This window comes from Urocampus carinirostris, chromosome 1 (genome assembly GCF_059441175.1).
Source record: "Urocampus carinirostris isolate Australia breed hairy pipefish chromosome 1, RoL_Ucar_1.0, whole genome shotgun sequence".
Classification (NCBI taxonomy): Eukaryota; Metazoa; Chordata; class Actinopteri; order Syngnathiformes; family Syngnathidae; genus Urocampus; species Urocampus carinirostris.
In genome coordinates, this window is record NC_142349.1 from 49188008 (window position 1) to 49215880 (window position 27873).

Sequence of the window (27873 nt, forward strand, 5' to 3'; positions counted from 1 at the left end):
CTAGTACCCTAGTGGTTAAGGGAACTACCCTTACACCAACACATAGTCAAGTCAAGTCATGTTTATTTGTATAGCCCTTAATCACATACAAGCATATAATTTTCTCCTACTGGTGTTTGTTAAGGTTGATATATTGGCATTTCCTGTTTCTGCTCTCTGGGAGAAAAATATATTTTTTTGTACCTGATCTCTTTTTTTTTGTTTGTCTTTCTTTCAGAAGGATTTGCCACTGCCTCGCAAGAGCAGCAGGTGAGTGTTATCTTAACTTTTTCCTTGCTCTTGAGCCTGTAGGGCAGGGGTGGGCAAGCATTTGGAGTCCCTGGCCTTCAGACTAATCCAATTTTTCTCATTTGCATTTTGGAAAAAATATACATGCATACATCTATTTTAAATATTTATTTTTATATCAACTTTAAAAGAGATTAATTTCATCAAATCGGTTTTGGAATGCTCATAATTAAAGCAAAATAATGTAAAGGATCCCTGTTTTAAACACCCAATTTGATATTTAATTTTGATGTGTTGCTGTAGTACAACTTTAATAGCATTTTTCTTTTATTTCTTTAGTAGTATCTTTGTTTCATGTTTTGCAGTAGTTGTAGTAGTCTGTAGTAGTATTTTTGTTTTAAAACATTACTTTTTCAGTGTGTTTTGAGCATTTCTGTAGTATTTCTGTATTCTTTTAAGAAAGAAAGAAAAATAATATATCGGTTCCCTGGTTTTGAACACTAAATTATAATTTTAGTGTTGTACTAATTTAGTACTATTTTTGTAGTCGTGTTTTTGTAGTAAAGACACAAAGGGGCGATGGGAACAAAGCTGGCACCAAAAGAAATGAACATTTGTTTATTAGTAGTACTTTATTTACTATGGTTATCTACATTTTTTACCATTTTTGTCCCACAGGCCATAGTTTGCCCATTCCTATTGAATGTGGTCTCTTTAAAGTAGCTCAGTAATATTTGCTGGCTGGAATATAAGATACTGTATTTTGCAGATTGTAAGTCACTCCAGAATCACACTAGGCTATTATTCAGTAGAAAAACTATACAAGTCAAATTTGGAGTGAGGGCGTACTGACGCTGTTTGTTGTGTCAGAAGTTGAATGCTGTCCGAGGTGCTGAAAAGTTAAGTCTCTTAATTTCATTTATTTTGTTACTTATGAGTTTAGATTCAAATTTACAATCCAGTTCTGGAGCTAAAATATACTTTGTGCTCGGTGCTGCTATTTGCTACCAAATTGACATCACTTGGATACAGTCCTGTCCTCTTTTTTTTCCTTTTTTTTTTTAACTTTTACGATAATCCAAGACGTGGTAATGGTTCCCTTAACGACCAATTTGATGAAATATTGACAAGACCATTCTGCAAATAATTTTAGTCTTTTTATTAAGAAAAATGTAATTGAAAAAAGAATTAGATCGAAAGAATATTGCAAGGAAATTGTGACAGTTGCATAATTATATAATATATGTTGCCCAATTCATCAAATGTTCATAGAGTCTAAAATATAAATTCTTCACATTTGTTTGCAAATGATGAAACCTTTTGAAATGGATGTAATGTCCCCTCTGTTCTATCAGTAATTAAAGTGAAACACAGTAATAATGTTGTTACATTGTGCCTTGTAATGTAATTTCAAGGTGTCATGCAAGGGATAGATCCCCGGCCTTAGCGAAGGATAGATAAGAATGACTGATACCGACATATGATGCGGAGGGGGTTAACCAGTGTATGCTGTCAAGGATTGCAAGGCACAGGCTCTCACCCCTTGTTGAGCTGTGAGCTTAATGTTTGGTGTCAGGTTGGGAAGAGTGAAGGAGAATGAATGTTAGGTTAATGTGAGTGTGTTTTGGACATTAGCCACCTCCCACTAGGGGGATATGGCTTTGGTATATAGATAGTGTTATATAGATAGACAGATGGATAGATGATTGCCAAATAAAATAAATATGCACATGTGAAGCATTTAGATGGACCAATGACTAACATTTCGGTCTTTTCAGAGTTAAGACGCAAGAAATTGAGTGACATCCACTCTTTTATGTCAATGAGGCAGGCCTCCAAATTTCCACAGTTTAGTGTGGGAGATTCCTCCAACGGAAGATATAGTTGAGTGTCGTCTGCGTAGCAGTGGAAGCTGATGTTGTACTTGCGAATAATATCACCTAATGGAAGCATGTAAATGCTGAAAAGAAGGGGGCCAAGCACTGAACCCTGCAGAACACCACAGGTAACATTAAAGGGCTCAGATGTCATTTCGCCATATTTAACACAGTGCGTCCTATCTGAGAGGTAGGATCTGAACCACGAGAGGACGGTTCCTGAGAGACCAATACATTTTTCCAACCGTTCTAGTAGGAAATTGTGGTGCACTGTGTCAAAAGCAGCACTAAGATCCAGCAGCAGCAAAAGTGATGAAGCGCCAGAATCCATTGCCAGTAGGAGATCATTTGTGTACCTTGATCAGAGCTGTCTCAGTAGAGTAGTTAGCCGTGAATCCTGATTGCATAGATTCCAAAAGGTTATTCTCGGATATGAAATCATTCAGCTGCTGTGCCACTACTTTTTCAAGTACTTTAGAAAGGAAAGGTAGGTTTGACACAGGTCTATAATTACATAAGATTTCTGGATCAAGGTTGGGTCGTTTCAGTGTGGGTTTAATAACGGCGGACATAAAAGCTGCTGGAACTACACCTGAGGAGAGTGATATGTTTATAATATTTAGAACGGAAGGTCCAAGGACGCCAAAAAGACTTTTAATAAGTGAACCTGGGAGAGGGTCGAACTGGCAAGTTGTCGGTTTGGCCGCATTCACCCCTGTTTGAGATCATCAAGTGACAGTTCCCTAAAACTGGACAATTTCCCTGGACAGCCACCCTGTCGTGCATCTGTAGATTTCAGCCCTTTAATATGTGTGGTATTAATAATGTCATTAGCAATTTTTTTCTGTATGCATTGAATCTTCTTAGTAAAGAAGACCATTAAGTCATGAGCAGAGTGCGTCGAACTATCTGCGATAGTCTGTTGCCTTGTAAGCGATGCTACAGTGTCAAAAAGGACTTTGGGATTGTTCTTTTGAGGCGCAATCCGAAGCCTACGATCTGAGAGTGCCGGTCTTCTGGTGATCCCAAGAGCAAAGAAGTGTTCTGCTGGTTCGAGAGCGTTCTCCATCCGGGCACCGGTGCTGTGGAATGCTCTTCCCCCTGAGATCCGATCTGCAACCTCAGTGGAAATGTTTAAATCTAAGCTTAAAACTCACTTCTACTCCATAGCATATGAATAACCTACTCTTCTCGTCGGCAGAAAAATAGTCTGTGTAATATAGTGTAATAATCTGTGAAGCCCTTTGAGACTCTTCGTGATTTAGGGCTATACAAATAAAAATGACTTTACTTGACTTGACTTAGTCAGTGCACATCCATTTACTTGATCTCACTCAGTGATTTCAAACTCGCAGCCCACGGGTCATTTGTGACAATATTTTGAGGCTATTTCCTTAATATGAAAGTTCAATGTTAGTGCGGCCCGGGTGAGTTTGATATGGGTGCGACATCCATGTTAATCAGCTACGCAGGGCTTGAAATTGGGAACAATTCACTCGCGAATGCAGCCAACAATGACAGCGCATGCGGGTTTACAAAAACATTCGCTCTCAAAACGCAACCTCCGCCTGCATTGTGCTTTAAATGCAGTATTTGAAAGTCATTGTAGTTGGCTGGCTGCTCCTGTGAAAAGCATGAGATGAAGCAAAATAGACAGAGAGAGAGGGGGGTGAGAGAGAACAAGACAGAGAGTGAGAGTCAGACAGAGAGTCGGACAGAGAGACCGACAGACTGACAGACAGACAGAGCGTGTGTACCTGCACTATGATTAATTTTATTTTTCTACTCACATAATGAATTTTGTTTTTCAAATAGTATTTACCCTATTATTATAATTTATTTATTACTGAGTATTTTTTTAATATAATATAATATAATATAATATATTCTTAATACGGATACTGTTTTATCTTTAGATTTTATTTTGTGTAAAAGAAAAAAGATAGTTGAAAATAGAAAAATGCTTTTATCATGTGAAAAACCCAATGCGGACACACTTTACATGGACCCTAACTCCAGAGGCCCCAAGTAAATTGAGTTTCAGACGCTTGATTTAACTGCTGTGTGAAAAAAAACTCATACGAACTGAATTTTTCCAACCACAAGAGATGTAACAATCTTAAAATCGATTTCTCAACCCCATCCTGTTAAGTCCTTCCCCCGCTCTTTTCTTGTACCCTCTGGTCACCCACTCTCCTGATCTCATACCTGCTATTGGAATCCATCGATTGCTTTCTTTCCTCTGCTGACATTCTTCTTTTACCACTTGAAGCAACCTTTCATTTGAATGCCGGGTGGCTTTTGTACCTCACTTCATCGTCCCTCGTAGAATATGAACATTCACTGTCTCCTGCATTCATTCATTCATGGGTAAATCCTCCAGAGCCTTCGAGGGAATACATTATGTGCATTGTTACCAGCTCTGCGCTTCTCTAAAGTCTTTTCAACATATTATGTAAGAATCCACATGACCCTCTATTTGTTCTCATCATCTACATTCAGTTTTCAATGCCTGCAGTGTATTTTTAAATTGTTTTCATGTGCCCAAAAGTGAAAGCAGAAGAAAGAGATGCGTCATTAATGTCACGACCATAGCTTGGAGAAATGCCTATAAGTCCCTTGATGTGTCTTTGTTTCCCTGCAGTGCCTTGATTTTTTTATTTTATTTCCGCAAACACATGCACACAAACACTCGCAGCAGTGCACTTTTCAATAAGGTTGAAACGCTGTGGTGCGTCAGGAGCCTGGCTGGGTTCTGACAGTTTGCGTCACAATCAGCTGCACTCAACATGTTCCGACTCGTTGAAAGGGTAAAAAGCAAAGACAGGAAGCTGATGGTGCTCTTACATTTCGTTCTGTGTACATTGTTACACAGAATGACAATACAAGGAAATTATTATTATTATTATTATTATGTAGCTTGTTTGGTGACTAGAGTCATTGCTCTATCAAGGGTGACCTTTTATAGAGTGGGCTTAAAAAGCATAATTAAGTGACCATTTATCTCAGGACAAGCATTTTTTATCGGTAGAGCTCATGTGTCAAATTCATTGCCCACAGGACAAATCTGGCTAGCAACATAATTTTATATGGGCCGCAAGACAATGCTGAGAGAAACACAAGAGAAGAATAGCTCCATTGCATTGAAGAATAAATAAAAGTTTTGAATATGTCAACTGGATATCGCCAAAGCAGGGCACCACTCGCGAAACAACCACTGTAGCTGTTTTTGCTTACTACTGTGGATCAACCAGGAAACATAAGTAAACCCATCCTGATGGTATTTTACTTAAAATAAAGGTAACAAGTGTGCAGTTCAAGGCAATAAGGAAAATACCAAATTAAAAAAGAAGCACCTTGGTATATTTGTAGAAGTGTAAAGAGGGCTTAGCTCCTCTCTTTATAAGCTAGGAAATCTAACAGTGAAGTTCCTATATTTGGGTGAATATTCTCATAAAAAAATAAGCCGAAAATACTTTTAGATTAATAAATCAGTCATTTAAATAAGTGTTTGTATGCTATTTTTGTCATTTTCTCGTCTGCATGAGTTTCTCAGACAAAAATATGCTGCAGTAGAAATTGATTTGATTGTTGTTTTGCTTTTGTTTTACTAATGCAAAGTTGATTAACACTACAAGAGATCATATTTTGAGGAAAAATATATTAAGAAAAAAAAAAACTCAATAATCGTTTTATTTACAAATCCTACATCCCAAAATCATAATTTAATTGTGAGCCTTTCAAAAAGACCCCCTAACCCTCCAGCTTTTAAAGCCATTGATTTTCTAGTCTGGCCCCTGTAAGAATGTTTTCTCGGCCATGTGGCCCCGAACTAACATGGGTTTGACACTCCTGCATTAGAGGAACTACAGTGAAGTAGATCGAGACCGAGAAAGGGAAGAAAGAGAAAGCGTGTGCACATGCACTTCTGACTAATTTGATTTGCATACTGTTAGGGATAATATTTTCTTAATAAGTTAAAACTGAAGTGATCAGCAAGAGAGCCAAATGTAGTTTTACAACTTTATTCACTGCGCAGTGGGTAGACTAGAAAAAGTCTCACACCGTTCCCGCGCAGCAGACGGGTTTTGATCAAAAGTCTGCGCATGCGCGGGAAGTATCAATGACGTCACACATACGTCTACGGTTCAAAGTTCGCACATGCGCGGGAATTAGTAACGACGTCACACATATGTCTTTCGGTTCAAAAATAGAAACTACAAAATAGTAAAAACGAGTTGAAATGTAAGTCAAGTTCATCAGGATTATTTGTAACATAGAACACAGAGAAATACACAATTAACTAAATATGATCTGCTTTTACATTTCCCCCCTGTTGTGGATATCGAAGGACATCAGTGATAACAATACCAGAGGTTTTCAAGTTAACACATCATTAAGAAATACAACAGGTTGGTAGTTTCGTGGAGGGGCGAAAATCCTTCGTAAAGGAAAAAATTCCCCTCCTCCCACCTCGTTTCCATGAGGTCGAGAGTGTTTCTTATCCTAGAAAACGTAATAGTAATAAGCGATGGTTAACTATAAGAATCACAGATAAAACGAACAAAAACCAAAACACACAAAAAAAAACAAAAACAAAAAGAACCCTGCCTGCGTGTTGGTCTCCGCAGGGCCTAATCCGAGCCTGTGTGACTTCGTAGGTCGCCTGTCGACGACGGTGTAAGCAGGGGTTTTCCCTTTTAGTTCGTAGGGATAAGTCCATTAGACAACGCTGTCTGGGTTAGTATCATCATCATCAGAGTATTGTGGGACAGAAATCAATTTGTAATGGTACATATGAGCAATAAACATTCTTGACACCATCTTCTTTGTCATGGGCATGATGCAGCAAGAACATACGCCACACAGGAGAATAAAGATCACTAGGATTCCGACAAATGGTGCCAGGATCTTCACCAGAATCTGGGACCAGCTACCAGAGTACAGCCAATCGAGCCATCCCGGCTGAACGTCCCTCTCCTGGGTCAATGTGTTTCTGAGGTTCTTCATGGTGGCTAGGGCATCGATGATTGTCACGTTTTCATCCGGGTTGTAGGTGCAGCAGTGTTCTCCTATCAGTGCACATACACCACCTTGAGGGGCCAGAGCGAGGTCAACTGCCATCCTGGTCTGGAGGGCCATGATTCTAATAGCACTAATCTCCTTTTGTTGAGCTTCAACTATGTCTATCGTGGCATTAACAAAGGAATTAAACCTATAGTCTATCGTTTCTACGCGCAGGGCAACTTTGCCGACCCCTATGTTAGGGAATAGGACGTGAACCAGCTCATCCCCTGTCGTCCAGTATCTTTGGTTCCAATGGACATTTGATCCCGAAATTGGATCATGTGGTTGGAACTCAACAAATCGTTTTCTACGGGTAGAGACCATTATTAGATGTTTAGTAATGATGTAGGTGTGGTCAGAAATAGTTAATGGAGTGCAGACAGTTGTTGTATTCATAGGTAAGCGAGTATACGCTTTCCAGCCGCACAGCCAATAAACTTTGCCAAGTGCGATCAGATTAGTCTCTTCAGAGATATTAACGGTTGTATTGCAATGTGTGATGTCTATGGCACTCATTTTGTAGTGACCTTTTAAATTGATACAAACTGAAAAACACGAAGTGTTATTATTTGTTTTGTCACAGGTTTTGGTGTGATCATCGTGTAGAGTCACTTTGAGTCCAATAGGGCTAGTATGGTCTAACACATGGAGTTTGTCATGGTGGGCTTCAGTTGTGGGTTTGTTCTGAGTTTCATTAATAACCCCTAAAGCCTGGCTATGTTCTAATGGGGTAGCGTACAGGTAAGCTTGTCCTGCACTGTGAGGCATTATGGAACATACATAACATCCAGATACGCCATAATGTGAGGCAGTCATATTAGCATAGCGCCACCATAAATTGGCGGCTAAAGGATGTGTATGATCTTCATCATTGTTATGGCCCGTCCAAAAATGACCAAAGGTCGCGTCCCTATTTTCGTTATCGCGATACTTTATCTCAGGGATAATACGGCGTTCCTTTAATGGTAAATTGATATTGCCTCCTGTGACCTGAGGTTTGGATTTAGGTGCCAAAACACACACTTGGAAATTAAAATTTGGGTCAGGTCCAAGTATGTCTGGACCGGACAGGCAATAACTATACAACCTTGTTGTGCTGGCATCACTGTTAGGTTGAGATGTGTTTGTGTCTTTGTCATGTTCAGGAAAACTATATATATCCAGTATTTCATCACAAATTAGATCAACAAAGTGATTTATCTGAGACAAGATTAAAAGCAGCGTTTTTGTTTTTATTTTGTCCAGCTAATATAATTTTTAAGTCATTAAAGGAGTTAAAAGATTAACAAGCCTGTACTTGGAAAAACAATAACGTTCTCACTGGCTATATGACATCAAAGATTTGGAAAAGAATGACGTCCAAAGATGATGATCTCATGGCGAACTAAGAAAGTGTGAGGTTATGCAAGAGGTGGAGGGTGGAAACGCTGAGAAGGAGTGAAGGGCCAGAGTGAAGGGCCCTCGGGTATTATCTGTGTCCGCGTTCCTATTAGTGCTCATCTCGCTGAGTTTGCATGAGCGTACAAGCACGCATACTAGCTTTTACTGTTACTCTTTCATCCTTTCTCATTTGCCCCTGCAACTTTGTTTTTCTCTCCCAAGTTCTTTTAGTGATTCACAATTATGAACAGCACAGCCAGGAGCAGATGTTCCAGTTTTAATATGTTTGAATAATCATACGATTATGTAGAGCACCACACTTTAGTTCGATTGTTTATGCATTTCAGACCAAAACCTGCACATCTCAAGATATTACTGTAATGATAGCTTGTAAAGAATTGTGCACCCCACAACACAAGGGTACTCATACTTTTCCACATGTGAGCTACTTACGAAAGTCAAAATGATCTATCCACCACTAAAAATGAAAAATATTTAATTATTTTTAATGTATTAAAGATTCCTTGTCTTTAATAACACCAAATACTAAAACAAATGGAAATTCAAGGTAATTTAATGCTAAAAAAAATTCTCAAAACACACTCCATTAATTAAACGTCAAAGTAAAGGACGTAATGAAATAATTAAATTGTAATAAGTGTCAACAGAATGACTTAAAATTAAGTCGGTCTTTTAATTTAATCACAAATAATGTTGTCCAATAATGCTCATGTAATAAATGCTAGGTAAAACTGTACTGCTGCTTAATGAATTGAAAAATATCAAATTATGCAAATATGTTCGTTACATTTGTGTAAAAAAAAAATCTAAATATATATTAAATGGACTCTGTGTAATATTTGACCGCTAAAAGTTGTTGTTCTGTGTTGTAGCTGAAAAGAACAAGGAAAATTACAAACTCAAAGTGCCCAAACTACATAATCTTTCTTTAAATTGTTTTGCCCAACTTTTCACAAGTTCTTTTTTGTTTTGGGGGGTTCCCGTAGAAGCAAGAGGCCAGACAATCATGTCAGCTCCCTCTAGGTAAGCCTCATGTCAAGTCAAGTCAAGTCAAGTGTTGTCAAGTGTTCATATTTATTTGCATAGCCCTTAATCACAAAGAGTCTCAAAGGGCTGCCCAGACCACAGATTATTGCAAACTACAGACTATTATTACACCATCCCCTGATCTAAAACCTACATGAGGGCAAGGAAAAACTCAAAAACCTCAAGATGAGGAAAATGAAGAAACCTTGAGAAGGGACTGCACATGAGGTAATCCCCCTTCCAGAATGACCAGGCTGAAATAAATGTTGCAATAACAAATAATAAACAGATATTGTCAACATAAAATATAGGTTATTCATATGCTATAGAATAGAAGTGTGTTTTAAGCCTTGATGTAAACATTTCCACTGAAGATGCAGATTGAATCTCAGGGGAAAGAGCATTCCATAGCACCGGGGCCCGAATGGAGAACACTCTCTAACCTGCGGATCTCTTTTTGTCTTTTGGGATCACTAGTAGACCGGTATTTTCAGAGCGAAGGCTCCGGACCGGAACATAGGGGGGAATTAAATCTTAAAGCTATGAGGGAGCAAGTCCTTGCATGATTTTGTATACTACTAACAGAACCTTAAAATCACATCTTAAGCTAACAGGGAGCCAATGCAAGTTGGCTAAAATCGGGGTAATGTGATCAAACTTTCTTGTCTTAGTTAAAAGCCTCTTGGTTTTGGACTTTGGGAGACCTGAGAGTAGTGCATTACAGTAATTGAGACGGGAGGTAACAAACGCATGAATTATGATCCCCGCATCCGACCGAGACAGCATAGGGCGAATTTTAGCAATGTTGCATGTTCGAAAAAAGCTGTTCTAGTAATATTCTTAACGTGTGTTTGAAAGGACAGATTGGGGTCAAATATGAAACCTAAATTTTTGGCTGAGTCACTCTGGGTGATTTTACATTTGTTAATGTTTCGAGCAGTTTTTGAGAACAAGTCACGGCATTTAGATGGACCAATAACTAACATTTTGGTCTTTTCAGAGTTAAGGCGCAAGAAGTTGAGTGACATCCATTCTTTTATCTCAGTAAGGCAGGCCTCCAAATTTCAACAGTTTAGTGTGGCGGATTCCTCCATCGGAAGATATAGTTGAGTGTCATCTGCGTAGCAATGGAAACTGATATAATACTCTCAAATGATTGTCTAGTTTCATTTCTCCTTTTGAGCTGTATGAAGCATGTAAATGCAGAAGAGAAGGGGGGCAAGTACTGAACCCTGCGGAACGCCTCAGGTAACACTATAGGGCTCAGATGTCATTTCACCATAATTAACACAGTGCTTCCTATCTGAGAGGTAGGATCAGAACCATAGTATCTACATAGTATGTAGAACAAATACAAATTTCCTCTTTCTTGTTTCAGGTACCTATGTGCATTTATACATGTAATTAAGTATTCTTTTTAGTTTAAATTCAGTACATTTGTACATTTGCTGTTGCAGATAATACAAAACACAAATAATGAACCATGTTATGTTTGCAGCGAATAATTGGTTAATGTTGTTCCTTTTAGATGGGCTGGGTGACTTTCAGTATTCCAATTTGTACTATATCACGTTGAATATTTATCGTAAATCAAACCCAGGCTACTCTTGTCGTTGAATTTTGTACCATTTGTGGTAATTAACCATATGTAAAACATGGCTGGCTGCCCTGTGAGGTTTCATGTATTGATTCCTGTGTGGACAGTAGTGTTTTGAAATATTTTTTCTGCAAATTTGCAAATCTCTTGTCTGCTTATTCAATGTGGATGACATCCTAACTTTAACAAAAACATCTTACATCATATTATTTTTTTAATATTTCCTTAGTAGAATTTCTGTAGTATTACTGTTGCATTTTTGCGGTATTTCGGTTATAATACTTCTGTAATAGTTTTTATTTAGTATTTCTGTAGTAATATTCTCTTGTAGTGTTTTTGTATCAAAGTATTACTGTTGTAGTAGTATTTTTGTCATATCTTTTAAGTTGGTTGGTTGGTTGGTTGGTTGGTTGGTTGGTTGGTTGGTTGGTTGGTTGGTTGGTTGGTTGGTTGGTTGGTTGGTTAGTTGGTTGGATCCCTTAACCAATAGGGTCATAGAGGCACCATTTCCTGTTGAGTGTCTTGAGAAAGTACAGCCTAGTGGCGCCCATTCCTCTCCAAGCCAACATATGTTTCCAGCCAACATAGGTTTCCACACGGTCTCAAACTGGGGAAGTACTTTTGTTATATTACTGTAAGAGTATTTTTGTAGTATTTCTAACATATTTTTTTCTTTTCAGAATGAAAGCAAAATATAATTAAAAGGCCCTGTTTTTAAGCACCGAATTTGATATTTTGTTTTGTAGTATCACTGTAGTTTTATTTATCTTGGTATTTCTGCAGTGGGAGTATTTTCGTGGTTCTGTAGTATTTTTTTTATTATTGTCGTAGTTTTATTTTTGTAGTATTTCTGCAGCACTATTTATGTCGTATTTCCATAGTAGTATTTTCTTAGTATTTCTGTAGTATTTCCAAAGTAGAATTTTTGTTAACCTTTTGAGTTTATCTTGTCATAATTGTATTTTTATTACGTTGCTGCTTTTTTTGGTTTGACTTGCCTAATATTTAGATTTTTTTCATACTCCTAAAGGAGCTGTTTGGAATTTGGGACTATGTTACTCTCTGCTGCCACCTTCTGGCTTAACCCTCCTGTCGTCCTCATTTCAAAGACCATCTTTGTACAGACGGATACCAAAAATACCTGTATCGCCCACCCCAACTCTTTACGGCGTTACCTCTGATTATTTTTCTTGTTTTCCACTTAACTGCCTCTATCTGGGTTCAGTCTTTCCATTCCCTGCAGAGATAACGTACTGTATTCGTGCAGCTGTCATGTAAGAATATTGTGCAGCTAACCCCTTTCTATTATATACAGTAGTGTACTTTCTATTTGTCCATCATCACGCATCCTTCGTGACTGCCAGTGTTCTCCAGCCTCAATTCACTGAGTGCCTCGCTCCCTCCTGCCCTCATTTGATCCTAAACGACCACTAAAGGACTATGTGCATCATTTTGAAAGCGGACTGTTTGTATAGACGTTATGTGCCTGCGGTTGTAAAGACAGGGAACTTGAGTTATTGTCCACATGCATATGAGTATCGACTGCGTAATATGATTTTCTGTTAATTAATCACAGTCCAAATAGTGTATTAGCAATGCTCTATTTTCGACTCTACTGAAGAAGTAGCTTAACGGAATTATGTGGTGCTCCGCGGAGATTCAGCTGCACTCGAGCATCCCGAAGGAAGTTGATGTGAAAATAATGCAATGTAACCTGAAAGTTTCACAAGCGTTTCACAGAATTAAAGAGCAGTTTTAACTAGAGCAGAGCATATCTATGTATGTATGCAAGTATATACTAGAACTATAACAATATCTGCTTTTTTTTCTTGTAGCTGCCGAACAAGCAACAGGAAAAGCCTCATCTTGACCACCTCCCCCACTTTGCCTCGCCCACACTCACCTCTGCCTCTCCCTGGACACCTTGGTAAGTATGATAGCATGAGATAACCATTGTCCGGACTCATTTAATTTAGGATTTAAGGATTAATTTACTAATCCTTTTCATAAACAGTCCTGATTACATAAGAAACCACCCTCTTTAGACAAAAGGTCAAGATTATCTAATTTAAAAAAAATACTCATACACTGCCACTTTTATTAAATATATGGAAAAAGGGCGTAGGTATATAGTTTCAGTAGACTGTATTTCTATCTGTTCAACATATGCTATGCCCTGTAGAAATGTTTTGTTTTTTATAGTATTTTATAGTATTTAATTGTAAAAATAATACATGTTACTACCACATGGTTTTCACCTATCCACTGTGCTTTTTGGAACATAACCCCACAAAAATCAAATGATACAATTTTCCAATCGCACACTTTTTTATGTGCTAAACTCCAAACTGGCATCTTAGCACCAGTCCCAGTAACTAATTTTTCCCGTTGGTGTCTTGTTGTCCCCGTAGGAAGCAGTCCACTGGACAGCCCGAGGAACTTCTCTCCAAGCAACCCAACACACTTCTCCTTTGCCTCCTCCAGAAGGTGATAACACTTGAGCTTTTTGAGTGCTGTGCTTACTCGTTTGTATGTTTTTGCAATAATGTGTGGAGTATGGTAGTACACAGAGTGAGTCAGAAGGGAGGACAGGCAACAGCAACAACAAGTGCGCACAGGATAAATGATCCAGGAGGTGTTGCTGTGTGAGGTCTTGCACACGCTTCGATGCAGGCAGCCCGTCTCTCTTTTCACAGCTTCTGGCACCAGAGAAGGCTGATTCATGCATTACTGGGCCAAGCCACTTTCACAGCCACTCTCTGTTTATTGACTCCCCTCTGTGCTGATGGGAGGTGGACAGGTGGTCTTGTATATAAGAGTGGAGTGTTTTTTCTTTTCTTGTAAGGGAGGCTGTGAAGAAATCTTCTCCCAGTCGCTTTTTTTGTTAGTTAAAGCAATATTTTGAGACCGTCTGCTCATTTTTCTATAACATGTCACTTCAAATCCACAATAAAACCAAGCATTGTATGTGAATAGCTTATTATAACCAATAGTATTTTGGGACGTTAATGATGCTCTTGACGGCTTTGTGAATAACGGCGTGTTTAATGTTTTGGCGCAGTGAAACGTGTTGCCGTTTAAAAGCAACTGTTCTTGCAGCCGTTTTGAGGTTTTCATCTGTTTCTTCTCACAGATCATGTTTTTAAAAAGTGACACAAGTAAACACCTGGAGCCTCAAATGCACTTTCTTTTATTTCATCAGCCAGGCACACTGACCAACTTCTTTCTTGATCAGTCGATGAAAACACTTTAAAATAATTCACTCCGTACTCAAGTAGATCTGAAGGTTAATTAAAATAACCGATACAATTACTGTTTAAAAACTATAACGGAAAAATGACTTAGACCACAATATAACAGATAATTTATATTTTAACTCTCAATGATATAAAATAACCATTTTGATCCCTTTGGGACTTGACCTGACCTGACCTGACCTCTTGTTTTTACATCTTAAAGGGAGTAAAATATGAACTGCAAAACAGGCTTCGTACACCTCAAAAGGAGAAAAGAAACCAGACAATCATTTGAGAGTATTATGTTGTCCCCAACAGTCTAATAACAGTGTTTTGATTTATAATGTTTTTGTAAAATGAGTTAAGAAACAATTTAACTTCAGATTTTATCAATGTTAAGGAGGTTTAATACTCGCTATCCACTGAAAACGGACATCTAAGTCATCAAAGTAACCCGAGGATCAGGTATTGATTATTTGCGATTCACCTGTCTTCTGAAACAGAATCGTGACACCTAAACAGGTGCGATGTCATCATCACACAATGGTATGCTTTAGCAGAATGGCTGTGCGCCATTAGATCATCACTCACGCTGGGACGCAAAACCGTTTTTTGGCTAGTATCTTACTTTTTGGCAGAGTCGTTGGCACATGAGAATAGAAAACCCAAATAGGAAGACTGAGAGCTGGTGGAGACTAAAATCCTGAAATGGTAGTCAGGTAGGTTACCCGGTATGTGAAAAATCCCAAGAAGAAAGCTTACAATTAAGTCATCAAACACTTGACATGCAAATGGGTACAATGAACAACAATCTTTTTCTATATAAGCTGCGGAGTCAGCAAAATCCAAAAAGCCAAGTCAGCTTTTTTGGGAAGATTTCACATCTGGGATAACTTACCTGACAGCTTGTAAAATATGGTGTTTACATTCAACGTTGTTCTGGTCTGGGAGAGTGGAATGTATTTCTGGGAAAAATGCTGAGTCAACCTAAAGTAAACTTATTTTTGCATTTGTCACATTTAAGGTAGCCTACCTGACTGCCCGTGAAAGGTGGTTATCATATATACCCCCACCTTTTTTCTTGGGTGAACTGACACACAAACAAAACAACAACAAAAAACGGGCCGTGGCGGATTTGGAGGTGGATGAGGTGGTGGTGGCGGATTTTGTGGCACGCCCCAAGGGAAAAAAATAAAGTTTGATGACTAAATTTTAGTGTTTTAGTGTTTTTGTTGGTGTTTATCAACACCCTTGCTTTGCTCATGATCGATAAACATGGCTACCCTTTTAGATGGATAAAACAAGTACATTTTGCTGGCTAATTTCTATTCCCAAAAAAAATAATAACAAACTGAATGCTAAGTGTAAGCTATTAGGAATAAAACACATTATAAAGCTTCTGGGGTGGAGGCGGTTGGCTTCACATTCAAAGTAATGATCTAGCACCTTCCCAAGCAGATTGGAACAAATAAATCAGGGAAACAAATGGATTTTCCAATTCAATACCTTAGAACCAGAGGGTGAAAAAAACAACCCTTGAACTTAGATGTTGAGTTGTGAAGTTTGTAGAGGTTTTTTTTGCAAAATGAAAGAGTTAACAGACGATAAAACTCATATGAAAATCAATATCTGAAGATTGATAACCTTCAATAGATTTGTGGTATGTTTGACGGTACAATTAAACATTCTGTTAAGCACACACTTCAGGTTGGATTACACAAATAGACCATGTTTATTCAAGTTAATGCCACTTCAACGCATCAATTTGTGCAAAGAAAGTAAATCTATTCTAATAATTTGTTCTGCGAAAGAAAAGAAAGGGAAGGAAATAAGAGACGGACTGGAAACTGCTGGCAGGAGATTTATAACCATCCTGGTTCATGGAATCTCCTGTATTGGAGCAGAAAAACATCAAAAATCAGACAGGACATGCAGCCCACGAGGAGTGTCCAGATCTGGTCGAGCAGAAACCATGTGGTCAGACGCCTCAATCTCGCAACACAGTCAGGAAACTTCAACTGACAAAAGGAGTCGAATCAGTAGGACAAGAAGAACAACAAAAGATGTGTGAAATAATATTTTATCCATCTATCAATCTATCTATCTACCCTGGTCATATCCCTCGAGAGGGGTGACCAACAGCAAAACAAACACATACAAAAAAAAAAAAAAGGGGGAAAGGTAGCAAAAAACACACACAAAGATTTTTGGCCCATGACCAACACAAATGCCCAAACACCCAAAGAAGTTAAGCACCTCGGCACCCAAGTTGGTCATGCTTTCGTCCCTCCAGATGAAACGGGACAGAAAAAAGCGGCCATGTCACTTGGGTCAAGGTGACACAACACACTCTTCTGTTCAACAGCAGGGCCCAACAGCTTTCACTAGTTTACCCCTGCTGCATCATACAAGTGCCCTGCCCATCCCTTGGAACACATCTAAACATCCCACTATACTTTTACAACACCTCTCCACTCATTCCTATCACCAACAAGAGCTCTAGCTTCCACTATATTTAGACCTCTTTCGTGCAGTGCACTCATAACACCATCCACGTCAATCGCGACCTTCTTCTTGGTCTTCTTCCATTTACTACTGATCTGTATATCCTCTTCAACATTCGCTTCTCATCCATCCTCTCCATGTGTCCAAACCAATCGAGTACTCTATCCACACGCTTGCTCAGTTCCACTTCTATTCCAGTTCTGGCTCTCACAGTTTCATTTCTCAATCTCTTCAATCTTGTCACTCCTAACATACTCTTCAAACAATTCATCTCAAAAACATTTAATTTCCTTCTCAAATCTGCGTTCAGGCTCCAAGTCTCTGCACCATACAGCACAGTCGGCACAATCACACTCTCATATCGTCCCCTTTTAACATCCATACTCATACTCTTGTTGCTCCTCACTCTCCTCAGAGCACCCAAAAACCTCCTTGATTCACTCTGTGCAATACGTATATACCTAATATTGTTGGCTTTAAAGCCTTCCAAGCATGATTCTAATGAGATATTAAGTATATCTATAAGTAACTAGTAAGATAATTCTTAAAAAAAAAAATCTGTTGACAGACAAAACCAACTTCCAACTATCCTAGAAAGCCGCATTAAAATTGTGCTGTGATCACAGGTATGCTCCTTAATTAGTGTGAGCTAATCAAAAATCCAAGCTTCCCGTATTGACTCATGTAAGGGAAACAAAATGTACAAGGGATTGAGACAGCTGGCAACATATACAGAATGTTTAAATAGAAATATGATAAGTGAATAAGGAAATGTTTCAAGGACATGATTTCAAATCTTTAACATGTTTCTACATCTGTATTTTTGACAGGGCTGACGGAAGACGGTGGTCATTAGCATCTTTGCCCTCATCTGGTTATGGCACAAACACTCCCAGCTCAACCGTAAGAAAATAAGCATTGATCTTCTTATTTAGTTAAAGAGTTAAATTACCCAGGTGAAAACATTTAAAGACATACATTTATTTCCATTTGCTCCAGTCATGCTAATTGGAAGCCTTGTTGTGAGCAGTAACACCAAAGACCAGACAAAATTGATTGAAGACCTGAGAAAAACCTGTTGGGAAATACAAAAGTGGAAACTAACTTAACTTCAAAACGATTGTGTGGCAACAAAATAAAACAATATCTATGATGAAATATCATTCTTTGCAACTTTTCACCCTCTCTCAAATGTAGAGAAGGAATCACAGTACCAAACATGTCAGGGCAAGCTGACTAGAAAAGCCGAGCGTTTTAAAATCTTAAAGCAATGCCAGTTGTTACTGCCAAATAAGGAAAGTTTTAAAGTGTTTCAGATTCATCGTAAACACAGCCCCGCCCCCAATTATACGAAGGGTGTACATTAGGGCTGCAGCAGCAAATCGACAAACTCGATTACATTTGATCATTAAAAGCAATGGAAACGAATTGTATTATCGATTTGTTGTGTCGTGCAATGTATAGCACACAGCACATTAATTCCATACAAACAAGAGAGTGCATTGAATTTCCTAGACAAACAGAGGACATTTTGGAAATTTTAATGCGCAAAGTCATCTTGTTCCAAATCCAAATGTATTTATATAGTACTTTTCAGACACCGAAATGCAACTCAGAGTGCTGTATAAAAACATTCAATGTACAACATGATGTCATCCAATGAAGTTCTCGCATTCTCTTCCGATGTTGCGGCTCTTTTTTTGCACTTTATAAAAAATATATATTACACATTTGCAGGTGTATAGCACACATTTGTACGTACTTTTGTTAATTGTTGGGCTATTTGACAAACACTTGGATTTTTTTTTATTGTGTTACGTTATAGAATATTTTGTTGTTTTGTGCATTTTTACATCCGTCCAAAACTTCAATATTTCAATAGAGGAGGAAAATTAAAAATGGCCATCTTTTGATGAAAAATTATCAAAATAATCTTTAGTTGCAGACCTAGCGTACATGCTTGTGGACCTAATACTATCAAGTATTTTTAGTTTGTTTCCTCTGTTCCAAACATTTTTCCAATTGATTAGTAATCATCATAACGCATATTTGGGTTTTAAAAAGTTGTTTCTGCACTTTAAAATATAAATAAATAAATTAAATTTAGTGATAATGAGTATGATAACATAATATGAAACAATTTAAAAATTGGCTTTTCATAGTTAACATTGACTGCAAATTAAGCAAATTGAATGTTGTCCTAAACAAAAACAGTCTCTATTTCAGTTTGTATGGACCCATATAATATGTAAATGCTACCTCTTTGCATACTGTAGCCGGTATGCCAAGACTGGCTGTGTATTATGTGTCTGAATGTGGACGTTTGCGTCATAGACTTGGAAACTATGCACCATTTGGCTGTGGTTGTAGGAAGTGATGTGGGGGTTGATTAATGCCAAGGTGGTAGAACAAGTGAGGCGTGCTAAGGGGGCGCCGAGGGCACAAGCTCTCTTGAGATGCAGCCCATTTTGTTTTGCAGGACTCTAATGAGGGCAGATGTATACTTGGCTGCTGAGCACATACCTAATCGAGTAAGATCTTATGGTCTATCTTAGCCGTTCATAAACATAGATACATTGGCTTCATCATAGAGGTATTCAGTTAACTTTTTGTTTTCATTTGAGAGTAATTCATAACTTTGCTGCAATATATTTGGGGTAATTTTAAAATGTGAATGCATCAATGTTTTCTGGGTGACAGCACGAAATAACTGTACAGCAAAAAGTCCTTATTAAAAAAAATGGGAAAAAAAACGTTATAATAAAGTATGGGTTTTTGTTGGCAAATTATTCTGCTCAATTCAAATTTTACTCCCCCTATTTTAGTATGTGTGTAAAAAAAATTCAAACTATACTTTTACTAAATCTTCACAAGTGCACACTGTGAATTCGAGAAAAAAATAATGAAAAAAATTAGTAAAACTACAGTATATTGTAAAATTTAAAAAATAACAGCACTTAAAATCAACAAATGAACAGAACTAGATTTTCATTGTTAGCAGTACAGAAAAGCTACTCTGTATTATCAAGGATAGCCAGTTGTCGCTGCTATTCCTCCCAAAAACGTAGTTCAATTTTTGTCTTTTTTTTCTCTTTTTTGCATAGATGGAACATTTAAAATGAAAAGAGTGAAATCTAAAAGCATTGTTCTCATATTCAGTTTACCATTTTCATTCAAAAATCAAAAGCCGAAAGACTTTTAAATCATTTAATCAATTGTTTAAATTTGTGTTTGTAAGCTATTTTTGTAACTTTCCATTCCGCATGAGTTTCCCTGAATTCAATAAACTGTAGAAGAAAAAAATTTAATTGCACAGTTGATAAACACTACCCTGGTCATATCCCTCGAAAGGGGTGATCGACAACAAGACAAACACGAACATAAAAACAAAGAGGAGAAAAAAAGGAAAAAAAATACCAAAAAACACAAAAAAATTAACATGGCACATAAACTCCAATGACCCTTACAAGGTTAAGAAAGAAGGTTGAATTAGATGTTCTTTTCGTTATGCACCATAATACCAGGAAGCCATTCGGTTAGCAACTGTAGTTAGCCCAAGTGCTCGTGTTTTGCTTAAGTGTGTACATGTATTCAACGGTTCTTTGTTTTGTTTGCTACCCTACATCCTTCTCTACTGTATTTGTTTCCTCATCAAACCTAATTCTTCTGTCCCTTCCTCTTCAACATTTAACACATACACCCTTTTCCTTTCCCAATCCCTACGTGCATCCCGTTCCTCCTCCCCTCCGCTTCCTCCCGTGCCAAACTATTCTGCAGTCCTCCAGCTCCTCTCATGAGCGGCTGCACCAGCTGCCTTTCCAGCCCACGATGGATGAGCTCCACTTCTTATCCAAGCACTTTGGCAGCTCGGAGAGCATCACGGATGATGATGGCGGCCGCTCCTCCCCGCACATGCGCCCTCGCTCACGTAGCCTCAGGTCAGCAGCACCATCATGGAAGTACATCCTTCATATATGTGTACCCGTGGCTTTTGGCTCCAAGATTCAGATGTTTCTGGGCTTTGTTTTATTCAAAAAAGACATTCCACTTTTCCCTTCTTTGACATCTTCCAGCCCAGGGCGCTCCTCTTCCTGCTACGATAACGAGATAGTAATGATGAACCACGTGTACAAGGAACGATTTCCAAAGGTGAGACTCCCAGACAAAAGACAACACATGCAAGTGTAGTTCCACTGAAATTGTATGTACCGGTACTACAGTGCCTAGTGAAAGAATTGCCCCCCACCAACGAAAAGACGGAAAATATGTGTAGCAAAAACCTTGCCCCCTGTTCTCTCAGCTCAGCCAAGTGACTCCAGGAGTTCAGTGGTGACTTCTGAATGATCCAATGTAGACCTAATGACTAAAAATGGAAAAAAGAGTGCACCTGTGTCTCAGTTTAAATTCACCTGTACAGACAGCATTATGAAGCATTATGGCAGCATTATAAAGACCAAAGGTCTGAGATAAAGGTATGGAAAAGTTCAAAGCATGAATGGGATACAAGATTTTGTAATATTTACACCTCTCCCGAAGCAATGTGCAAGCAATAATATCAAAATAGAGATAACATAAACTCACTCCAAACCTACCAAGATCTGGCCGTCCTGCTAAACTTTCGGCCCAAACAAAAAGAAAATTAATCAGGGAAGCAGCCAGGAAGCCATGACCACATTGGATGACCTGCAGGGATACACAGCTGAAGTGGGACAATCTGTGCAATAGACTGCAACTATAAGTCCTACACTGCATGAATCTGCTCTTTATGGAAGAGTGGGGAGAATAAAGCCCTTTATAAAAGAATGCCATATTTAGCATTTGCAAGAAGACACAAATAACAAGCGAGACAAGGTGCGCTGGTCAGATGACACCAAAATTGAACTTTTTGGGCTGATTGCTAAGCGTTATGTTTGGCGCTGGAGTAACACTGCGCATTACCCTGAAAACACCATCCTCACTGTCAAACATGGTGGTGGCAGCATCATGGTCTGTGGTCGCTTTTCCTTAGCAGAGATTAGGAAGATTGTAGAGTTGATGGGGAGAGGGATAAAGCCAAATGCAGGGCGATTCTGGAAGAAAATTGGTTGGACTCTGCAAGAGACCTGGAAATGAGGCGCGTTACAATAGCCAACCCAAAGTCCAGACCTCAATCCTATAAAGCATTTGTGGAAAGATCTGAAAAATGCTGTGAACAGACAATCACCAACAGACCCTAGGGAATTATAGCTGTTTTGAAAGGATGAATGGCCAAATATTTGTTTCAAGAATTGCAAAACTTATAGAGTTGTTTCCCTCGTCGTGCCATTTTGAGAATGTTTTCTACATTCTGTTGTGGACCTTAACTTAAAATACTGTGGTAATGAGATCAAATCTAATGCCTTTTCATAAGTCATATATATAATCACGACCGGTCTAGTGGTTATGGTTCAATTTTAAATTGTATACTATCGAGATGGAATAAGAGCTTGCTCTGTCCACTCCACGCATCAGCCCGGTATTGCAGTACCTCCGGGAACGGTGCATTCGCAATGATCGCAGCAAGGCTTTAAGGCTAGGACCTTAGCTTGGCCTTTTGGCTGAGAGTAAGAGTCCCGGCTCCTAGGCTTCGTAGCGTATTATGAACTGACCGATAACGGATAATGGATCATGAATAAAGAAGATAGAACAATAACCCTTAAAAAATCCCCCCCCTCTCCATGACTTGGGTCCGATTCCCTTTGCCTCCAATATTTTGCAATTGGGCTCAGCAATATACTACTGCAAAACGTTGTATATAATGTTCACTCAAACTTTGAGTTATTTTTTAGGTCTAAGAAATGCTCTTTATACATGAATAAGTATGGTAACTGTTTTTTGTCCGAGTTTTAGGGTTTTGCTAAAATGCTGTAAAACCTATTTCTGCTAGGCCACCGCACAGATGGAAGGCAAACTCGCAGAGTTCATCCACGCTTACGCACCCGAAAATGTTCTTCCGCTGGCCGATGGGGTCCTAAGCTTCATCCACCACCAGATTGCTGAGCTCTCTAGGGACTGCCTGATGAAATCCTGTGAAGGACTCATCACATCTGTCTACTTTTTTGAGCTGCAGGAAAACCTGGAGAAGCTTCTTAATGATGTAAGTTAAAGACTCAACAACAACAAAAATATGACATAAAGTCTAGTGGACCTAATAGAACCTACTAAAAACCTAACAAATACATTTCAATATGATAAGAAAAAAACAACCAATTTTTTCTTATGGCTCTGTTTGTCACAGTTGCCCATTGCCCTCAATTTACCCCGCCCTTTTGGCGCCAGCTGCGGCTTGTTGCCTGATTGGCTTCCCTCCTATTTAAACTCAGTGCTCTCACACACCCAACGAACCTCTTCATCCGCAAGACGTGTATTTTGACTCTGTCCGGTATCCTGCTTGTGTATCCTGCCCAGTATCGATCCTGTCCGTCCCGTCCTATCCGGTATCGATCCAGTCTGTCCAGTATCGGCTGGTGCATCTGGTATCGATCCCGTCTGTCTCGTCCTGTCTGATATCTGACTCCAGTGTCTGGCATCGACCCCGTCTATCTCGTCCTGTCTGATATCTTGCTCTAGTCTCCAGTGTCCAGTATCGATCCCACCTATCTCATCCTGTCCGATATCTTGCACCAGTATCCGGTATCGATCCCATCTATCTCGCCCCGTCCGGTATCGATCCCGTCTGTCCGGTATCTGCTCGTGTATATGGTATCGATCTCGTCGGCCTCTGGCTTCCTGTTTTTCCGCGCCGGTCTTCTGTTTCACATCTTCCGCCTAGCGATCGCCGAATCACTGGCGTTTGTGTTCTTGCGCATGAGTGCCCCATTTTCGTAAAATAAAGCTTGTGTGAAAAGTTACGCGTCTGGGTCCTCCGTCTGTTCTGCTTCTGAACTGTTAGTGATCTTTCATTATCCCCAGGCAGAAAAGTCAAATTTCCTTTATATAAAAATCCCCATACATATGAACATTATTTTAAAGAAGCCATTATTGTTCAGGCACTATCGCTATCTTATATTTTCTATTTTGACAAAAACTGCCTGAAATCACTTCAAAGGAAAAAATAATAACTGCAATTTTGTGTAATTCATTTAACTGAAATATTTTTTTAAAATATAATTGGGTTCAACTATGATTTTTAAAAAAGAATTATTGGCCAAAAACAACCCTTTCTTTGGGATAAGTGACATACAATGATGTTTTTGGAATGTGGGAGAAAACTGGAGTGCCCTGAGGAAACCCACACAAGCACGGGGAGAACATGCAAATTCCGCACAGGAAGGCTGGTAGCTGGATTTGTTAATTTATGTTTCAGATTTTTACCGCGGCGCGCTACCACTCAGCGCTGTGCAGGCCTATATTTATCTTGAATGCATCTACTGGTTGGTTATCCAAATCTACTAATCCCATTATCATTTGGCTCTTTAAACAAATTTTACCCAATTATTTAAATTAAAGCAGCGCCTACTCAGGCTTAATTTGTAATTTAGTAGTGCATCTTCACTCCACTCAAGTGTCGCACTTGAGCCAAGATGAAGAGGAAAAGCCCTCTCTGTCTTCTGTCCTCAATTAGCCTGCAGTGTCGATCTTTCGTTTTTTGCTTTGTTTAAATGCAAAATCACTGGGTTGTACCGTTTTGCATCCCAATTAAACATTTTGGTATTTGCCCGTGCTTTTTTGGCATGGATATGTGTGCACAGTTGTGCATACTATATTGTATACATACATTAGATAAACAGGATAAATTCATCTTTAACTATAAAATGTATTTGTAATGTATTATTACAATGCTGTGATCCATTAAGGAGACACAATTCTCTTATCTGATCATTCTTTTCTTCCATTTGTCTTTTTTAAACGGCAGGCCTACGAGCGTTCCGAGAGCTCTGAAGTGACTTTTGTCACGGAGTTGGTGAAAAAGCTTCTCATCATTATTTCTCGACCTGCTAGGCTCCTCGAGTGTCTGGTAAGATGATTCTTAGTTGTTAAACTTCACAAAATCTGATTCTGTGAACATAGTTATTTCAGAAAATACCTTTTGGGGAATTTCATTGGTGAACAGGTTAATTGGGCACAAGTGAGTGTCTTGATTGGCTAGGAGAGGAGTATGGAGTGCTCTGTTGTTCACAAGCAAAGATGTGGTGACATTCAGCACAACAGATAAGCTTTTTTGAACATACTGTATATTTGCATCAGAATATTCAGAGATACAGGAAAAATATGTGCATTTACAAAACGGTCTGTGAGCATCAATCCTTCAGTCAGCACTGCCTTGAAAATTCGAATTGTGTTTAAAAACATTGACATGCGATCATTATTAATTAAGTAGTTAAGTAAATTTACCAGATTTACAAATTGATAGACTTAATAGAACATAACAACACAATTGAACAGCTAGGTAGACTGAAATAAGTTCAAAAGGGCTCTGGTTTAACAGTATGTATGAAAAAGATCGAGTTTTGGGGTTACTCAAAAATAATTGTTTTAACCTTACATTTATAATTCATTATCTCCACACAATATAGGCAGAAAATGTAGGAAAGCAATCAATGAACAACATATTGTTTTTCTACATTTTACACAATCTTAAATTTCATTGTTAGTCATTTCGTACAAGATGGTTATCACCCTCAGAGTGACTGAAATTTTGCTTTGTTTATAAATAGAGCTAACTGGTGAAGTGTTTGGAACCCTGTGGGCATAATGTTGTTTACGAAGCACATCTGAAATAATAAATCAATCCATAATCAGTAGTGCTAAATTTTCAAAACAATTAATGTAGCGAGCCAGACACTCTAGACCAGGGGTCTCCAACCTTTTTCAAGCTGAGAGTTACTTTTTGTTTCTAATTAGAGCAAAGGGCACCCAGTTTGATATCCAATTCTAAAAAAAAACTAGCTTATCATGTTATTACCATGCTGTTGCTATGGTTGATTATGGGAATTAGGGTTAAATAGACTTGGTCAACCACTAAAAAGTCACAACGACTCAGCACTGGTGAGCTATTTTTAGAACAGGTCCGAGGGCACCTCAGCTGTCTTAATGGGGCACCCTGGTGCCCGTGGGCACCACGTTGGAGACCTCTTTGCGAGACACGCAGTAAACGGGATCTTGGAAAAAATCTTCAAACCACTTATTTACTCCAACAGCTGTAACTTTTCTTGAAGTTATCTAACAGCTTTTCAAACACCTTAATAAGTAGAACTTTTACCTTTGATCATTTTGAGGGTTAAATTGTTAGGTTTCACTGTTAATTTATGTTTCAGATTTGAACCCAAGGTATTGGACCTATTTCCACCGCTAGCCATGCTTCAAAACACTACAATCTGGAAATAGACTACTGTCAAACTACTTTCCAAGTGTAGTATTCACACAATTTCAGAGATTGTGGTTTGTTTTGGGGCCACATTTGGCCCGTGGCTGCTCATTGACTGGCCTTGATTTAAAGCAAAAGGCACAATAATATGAATTTGGAAAACCTGCATACAGATTGTTGAGAAGAAGGGGTTTTGAGATAAGCTGTATTGATCCAAAATTGAATAAAAATGGTTTTCCTCCATAATTTTAATATGGATCTGGAAATAAATCTCCCATTTTCCTCATTTAAGCATCCTACACCATGCTTTAGCTACCAAGCGGGTAGAAAATCCTAGCATTTTAACACAATGTTGAAAAAATAACAACCATCTGTTTGTCTGCATGGTATTTGCATTTAGATTACAATTTACCCTGGCATAGTGTGACTAATGCTTGGCAGCAGCCATGCACTGCTTGCTGCATTCCTATCTGAGTCAAACAGACAGTGACAACATTGTCATTTAGAGGTTGGAAGATTCAATTTTGAAGGTGTCTAGAAATTGTGAAGCGACGTCTATCAATCCCCTCACGTTGACCAGCAACACACTGGTGTTAACTTTTGAATGACAGGTGACACTTACAGATGAATGGCAAATCACACCACTTTTACCATTTTTATAAATATTACTGTACTATGGTTTCTACATTGCATATTTAGGGAATTGTTAACACATATCAGCAGAGACCTATTTGTCTGACCCGCTCTGTTGATACATAATTTGTTGTTATTCACCGTACTAGTACTGTCATCAAACAGCTCATTTCCTTCTACGCAGTCCAGACAAGTCAGTTTTATTTGTATTGCTCTTGATCACAGAAACCTCAAAGGGCTGCAACATTTCCCTGATCTGAAACCTACATGCTGGCAAGGAAATACTCATAGGACCTCAGCATTAGGAAAATTAAAGAATCTTGAGAAGAGATCACGGATTAGGTTGACCAGGCTGCAATGGATGTTGTAAGGGCGTCAACAGACAATACAGTCAACATCAAATACAAGTAACAATAGAAATCTCGTTAGAAAAAGTCCAGTTCACTGCAACGACAAGCTTTCCGTCTCAAAATCTCGACCGATGCAGCAGGTTTTAGATCATAGCATGCATCAGGTCCAGGTGCGAGTATGAGCGCTCAGAACGCATGCAACATCCAGGCTCGTCCCTCTCCATCAGATACAAGAAAACAAAAGGATGAGTTTAACATCACTCGTAAGCTGTGTGATATAAGTGTTTCTTAAGCCTCGTTTTAAACAATTACACTCAGGTTGCATATCTCATCTCAGAGGGCAGAGCATTCCACAGCACCGGGGCCCGATTGAAGAACGCTCTTGAGCCTTCCAATTTCGTCTTGGCTCTTTGAATCACTGGTAGACCATCGTTTAATGAGCGGAGACTCTAAGCAGGAACAGAGGGCTCAATGAAATCTGAAAGAAACTGTTGGTTTGTTACTGTTTTGTTTGATTATTTCAGATTTCCTTGAGCATGGATTTTCATCTGTGAGCATTTGTAATAGTTTAACACAGTTCATAGTTAAATGTGGGCTGCTTAGTTTGAGGCTTCCTTTAAAAGTTAAA

At 38.7% G+C, this 27873-nt stretch overlaps 1 protein-coding gene and 1 pseudogene across 1 annotated transcript in view; both read left to right on the plus strand.

Moving 5' to 3' along the window:
- The window catches only part of LOC148375003 (microtubule-associated serine/threonine-protein kinase 1-like), a 54303-nt gene that overhangs the window by 13194 nt on the left and 13236 nt on the right, over nucleotides 1–27873 (plus strand). Inside the window, exons 3-10 of the mRNA XM_088343245.1 lie at nucleotides 218–249; nucleotides 13032–13123; nucleotides 13608–13683; nucleotides 17768–17840; nucleotides 20715–20875; nucleotides 21011–21086; nucleotides 22843–23052; nucleotides 24811–24912. Of these exons, the coding sequence (XP_088199371.1) occupies nucleotides 218–249; nucleotides 13032–13123; nucleotides 13608–13683; nucleotides 17768–17840; nucleotides 20715–20875; nucleotides 21011–21086; nucleotides 22843–23052; nucleotides 24811–24912 (822 nt within the window). The remainder of the gene's footprint in view (nucleotides 1–217; nucleotides 250–13031; nucleotides 13124–13607; nucleotides 13684–17767; nucleotides 17841–20714; nucleotides 20876–21010; nucleotides 21087–22842; nucleotides 23053–24810; nucleotides 24913–27873) is intronic.
- LOC148375004 (U2 spliceosomal RNA) lies at nucleotides 22257–22465 on the plus strand (annotated as a pseudogene).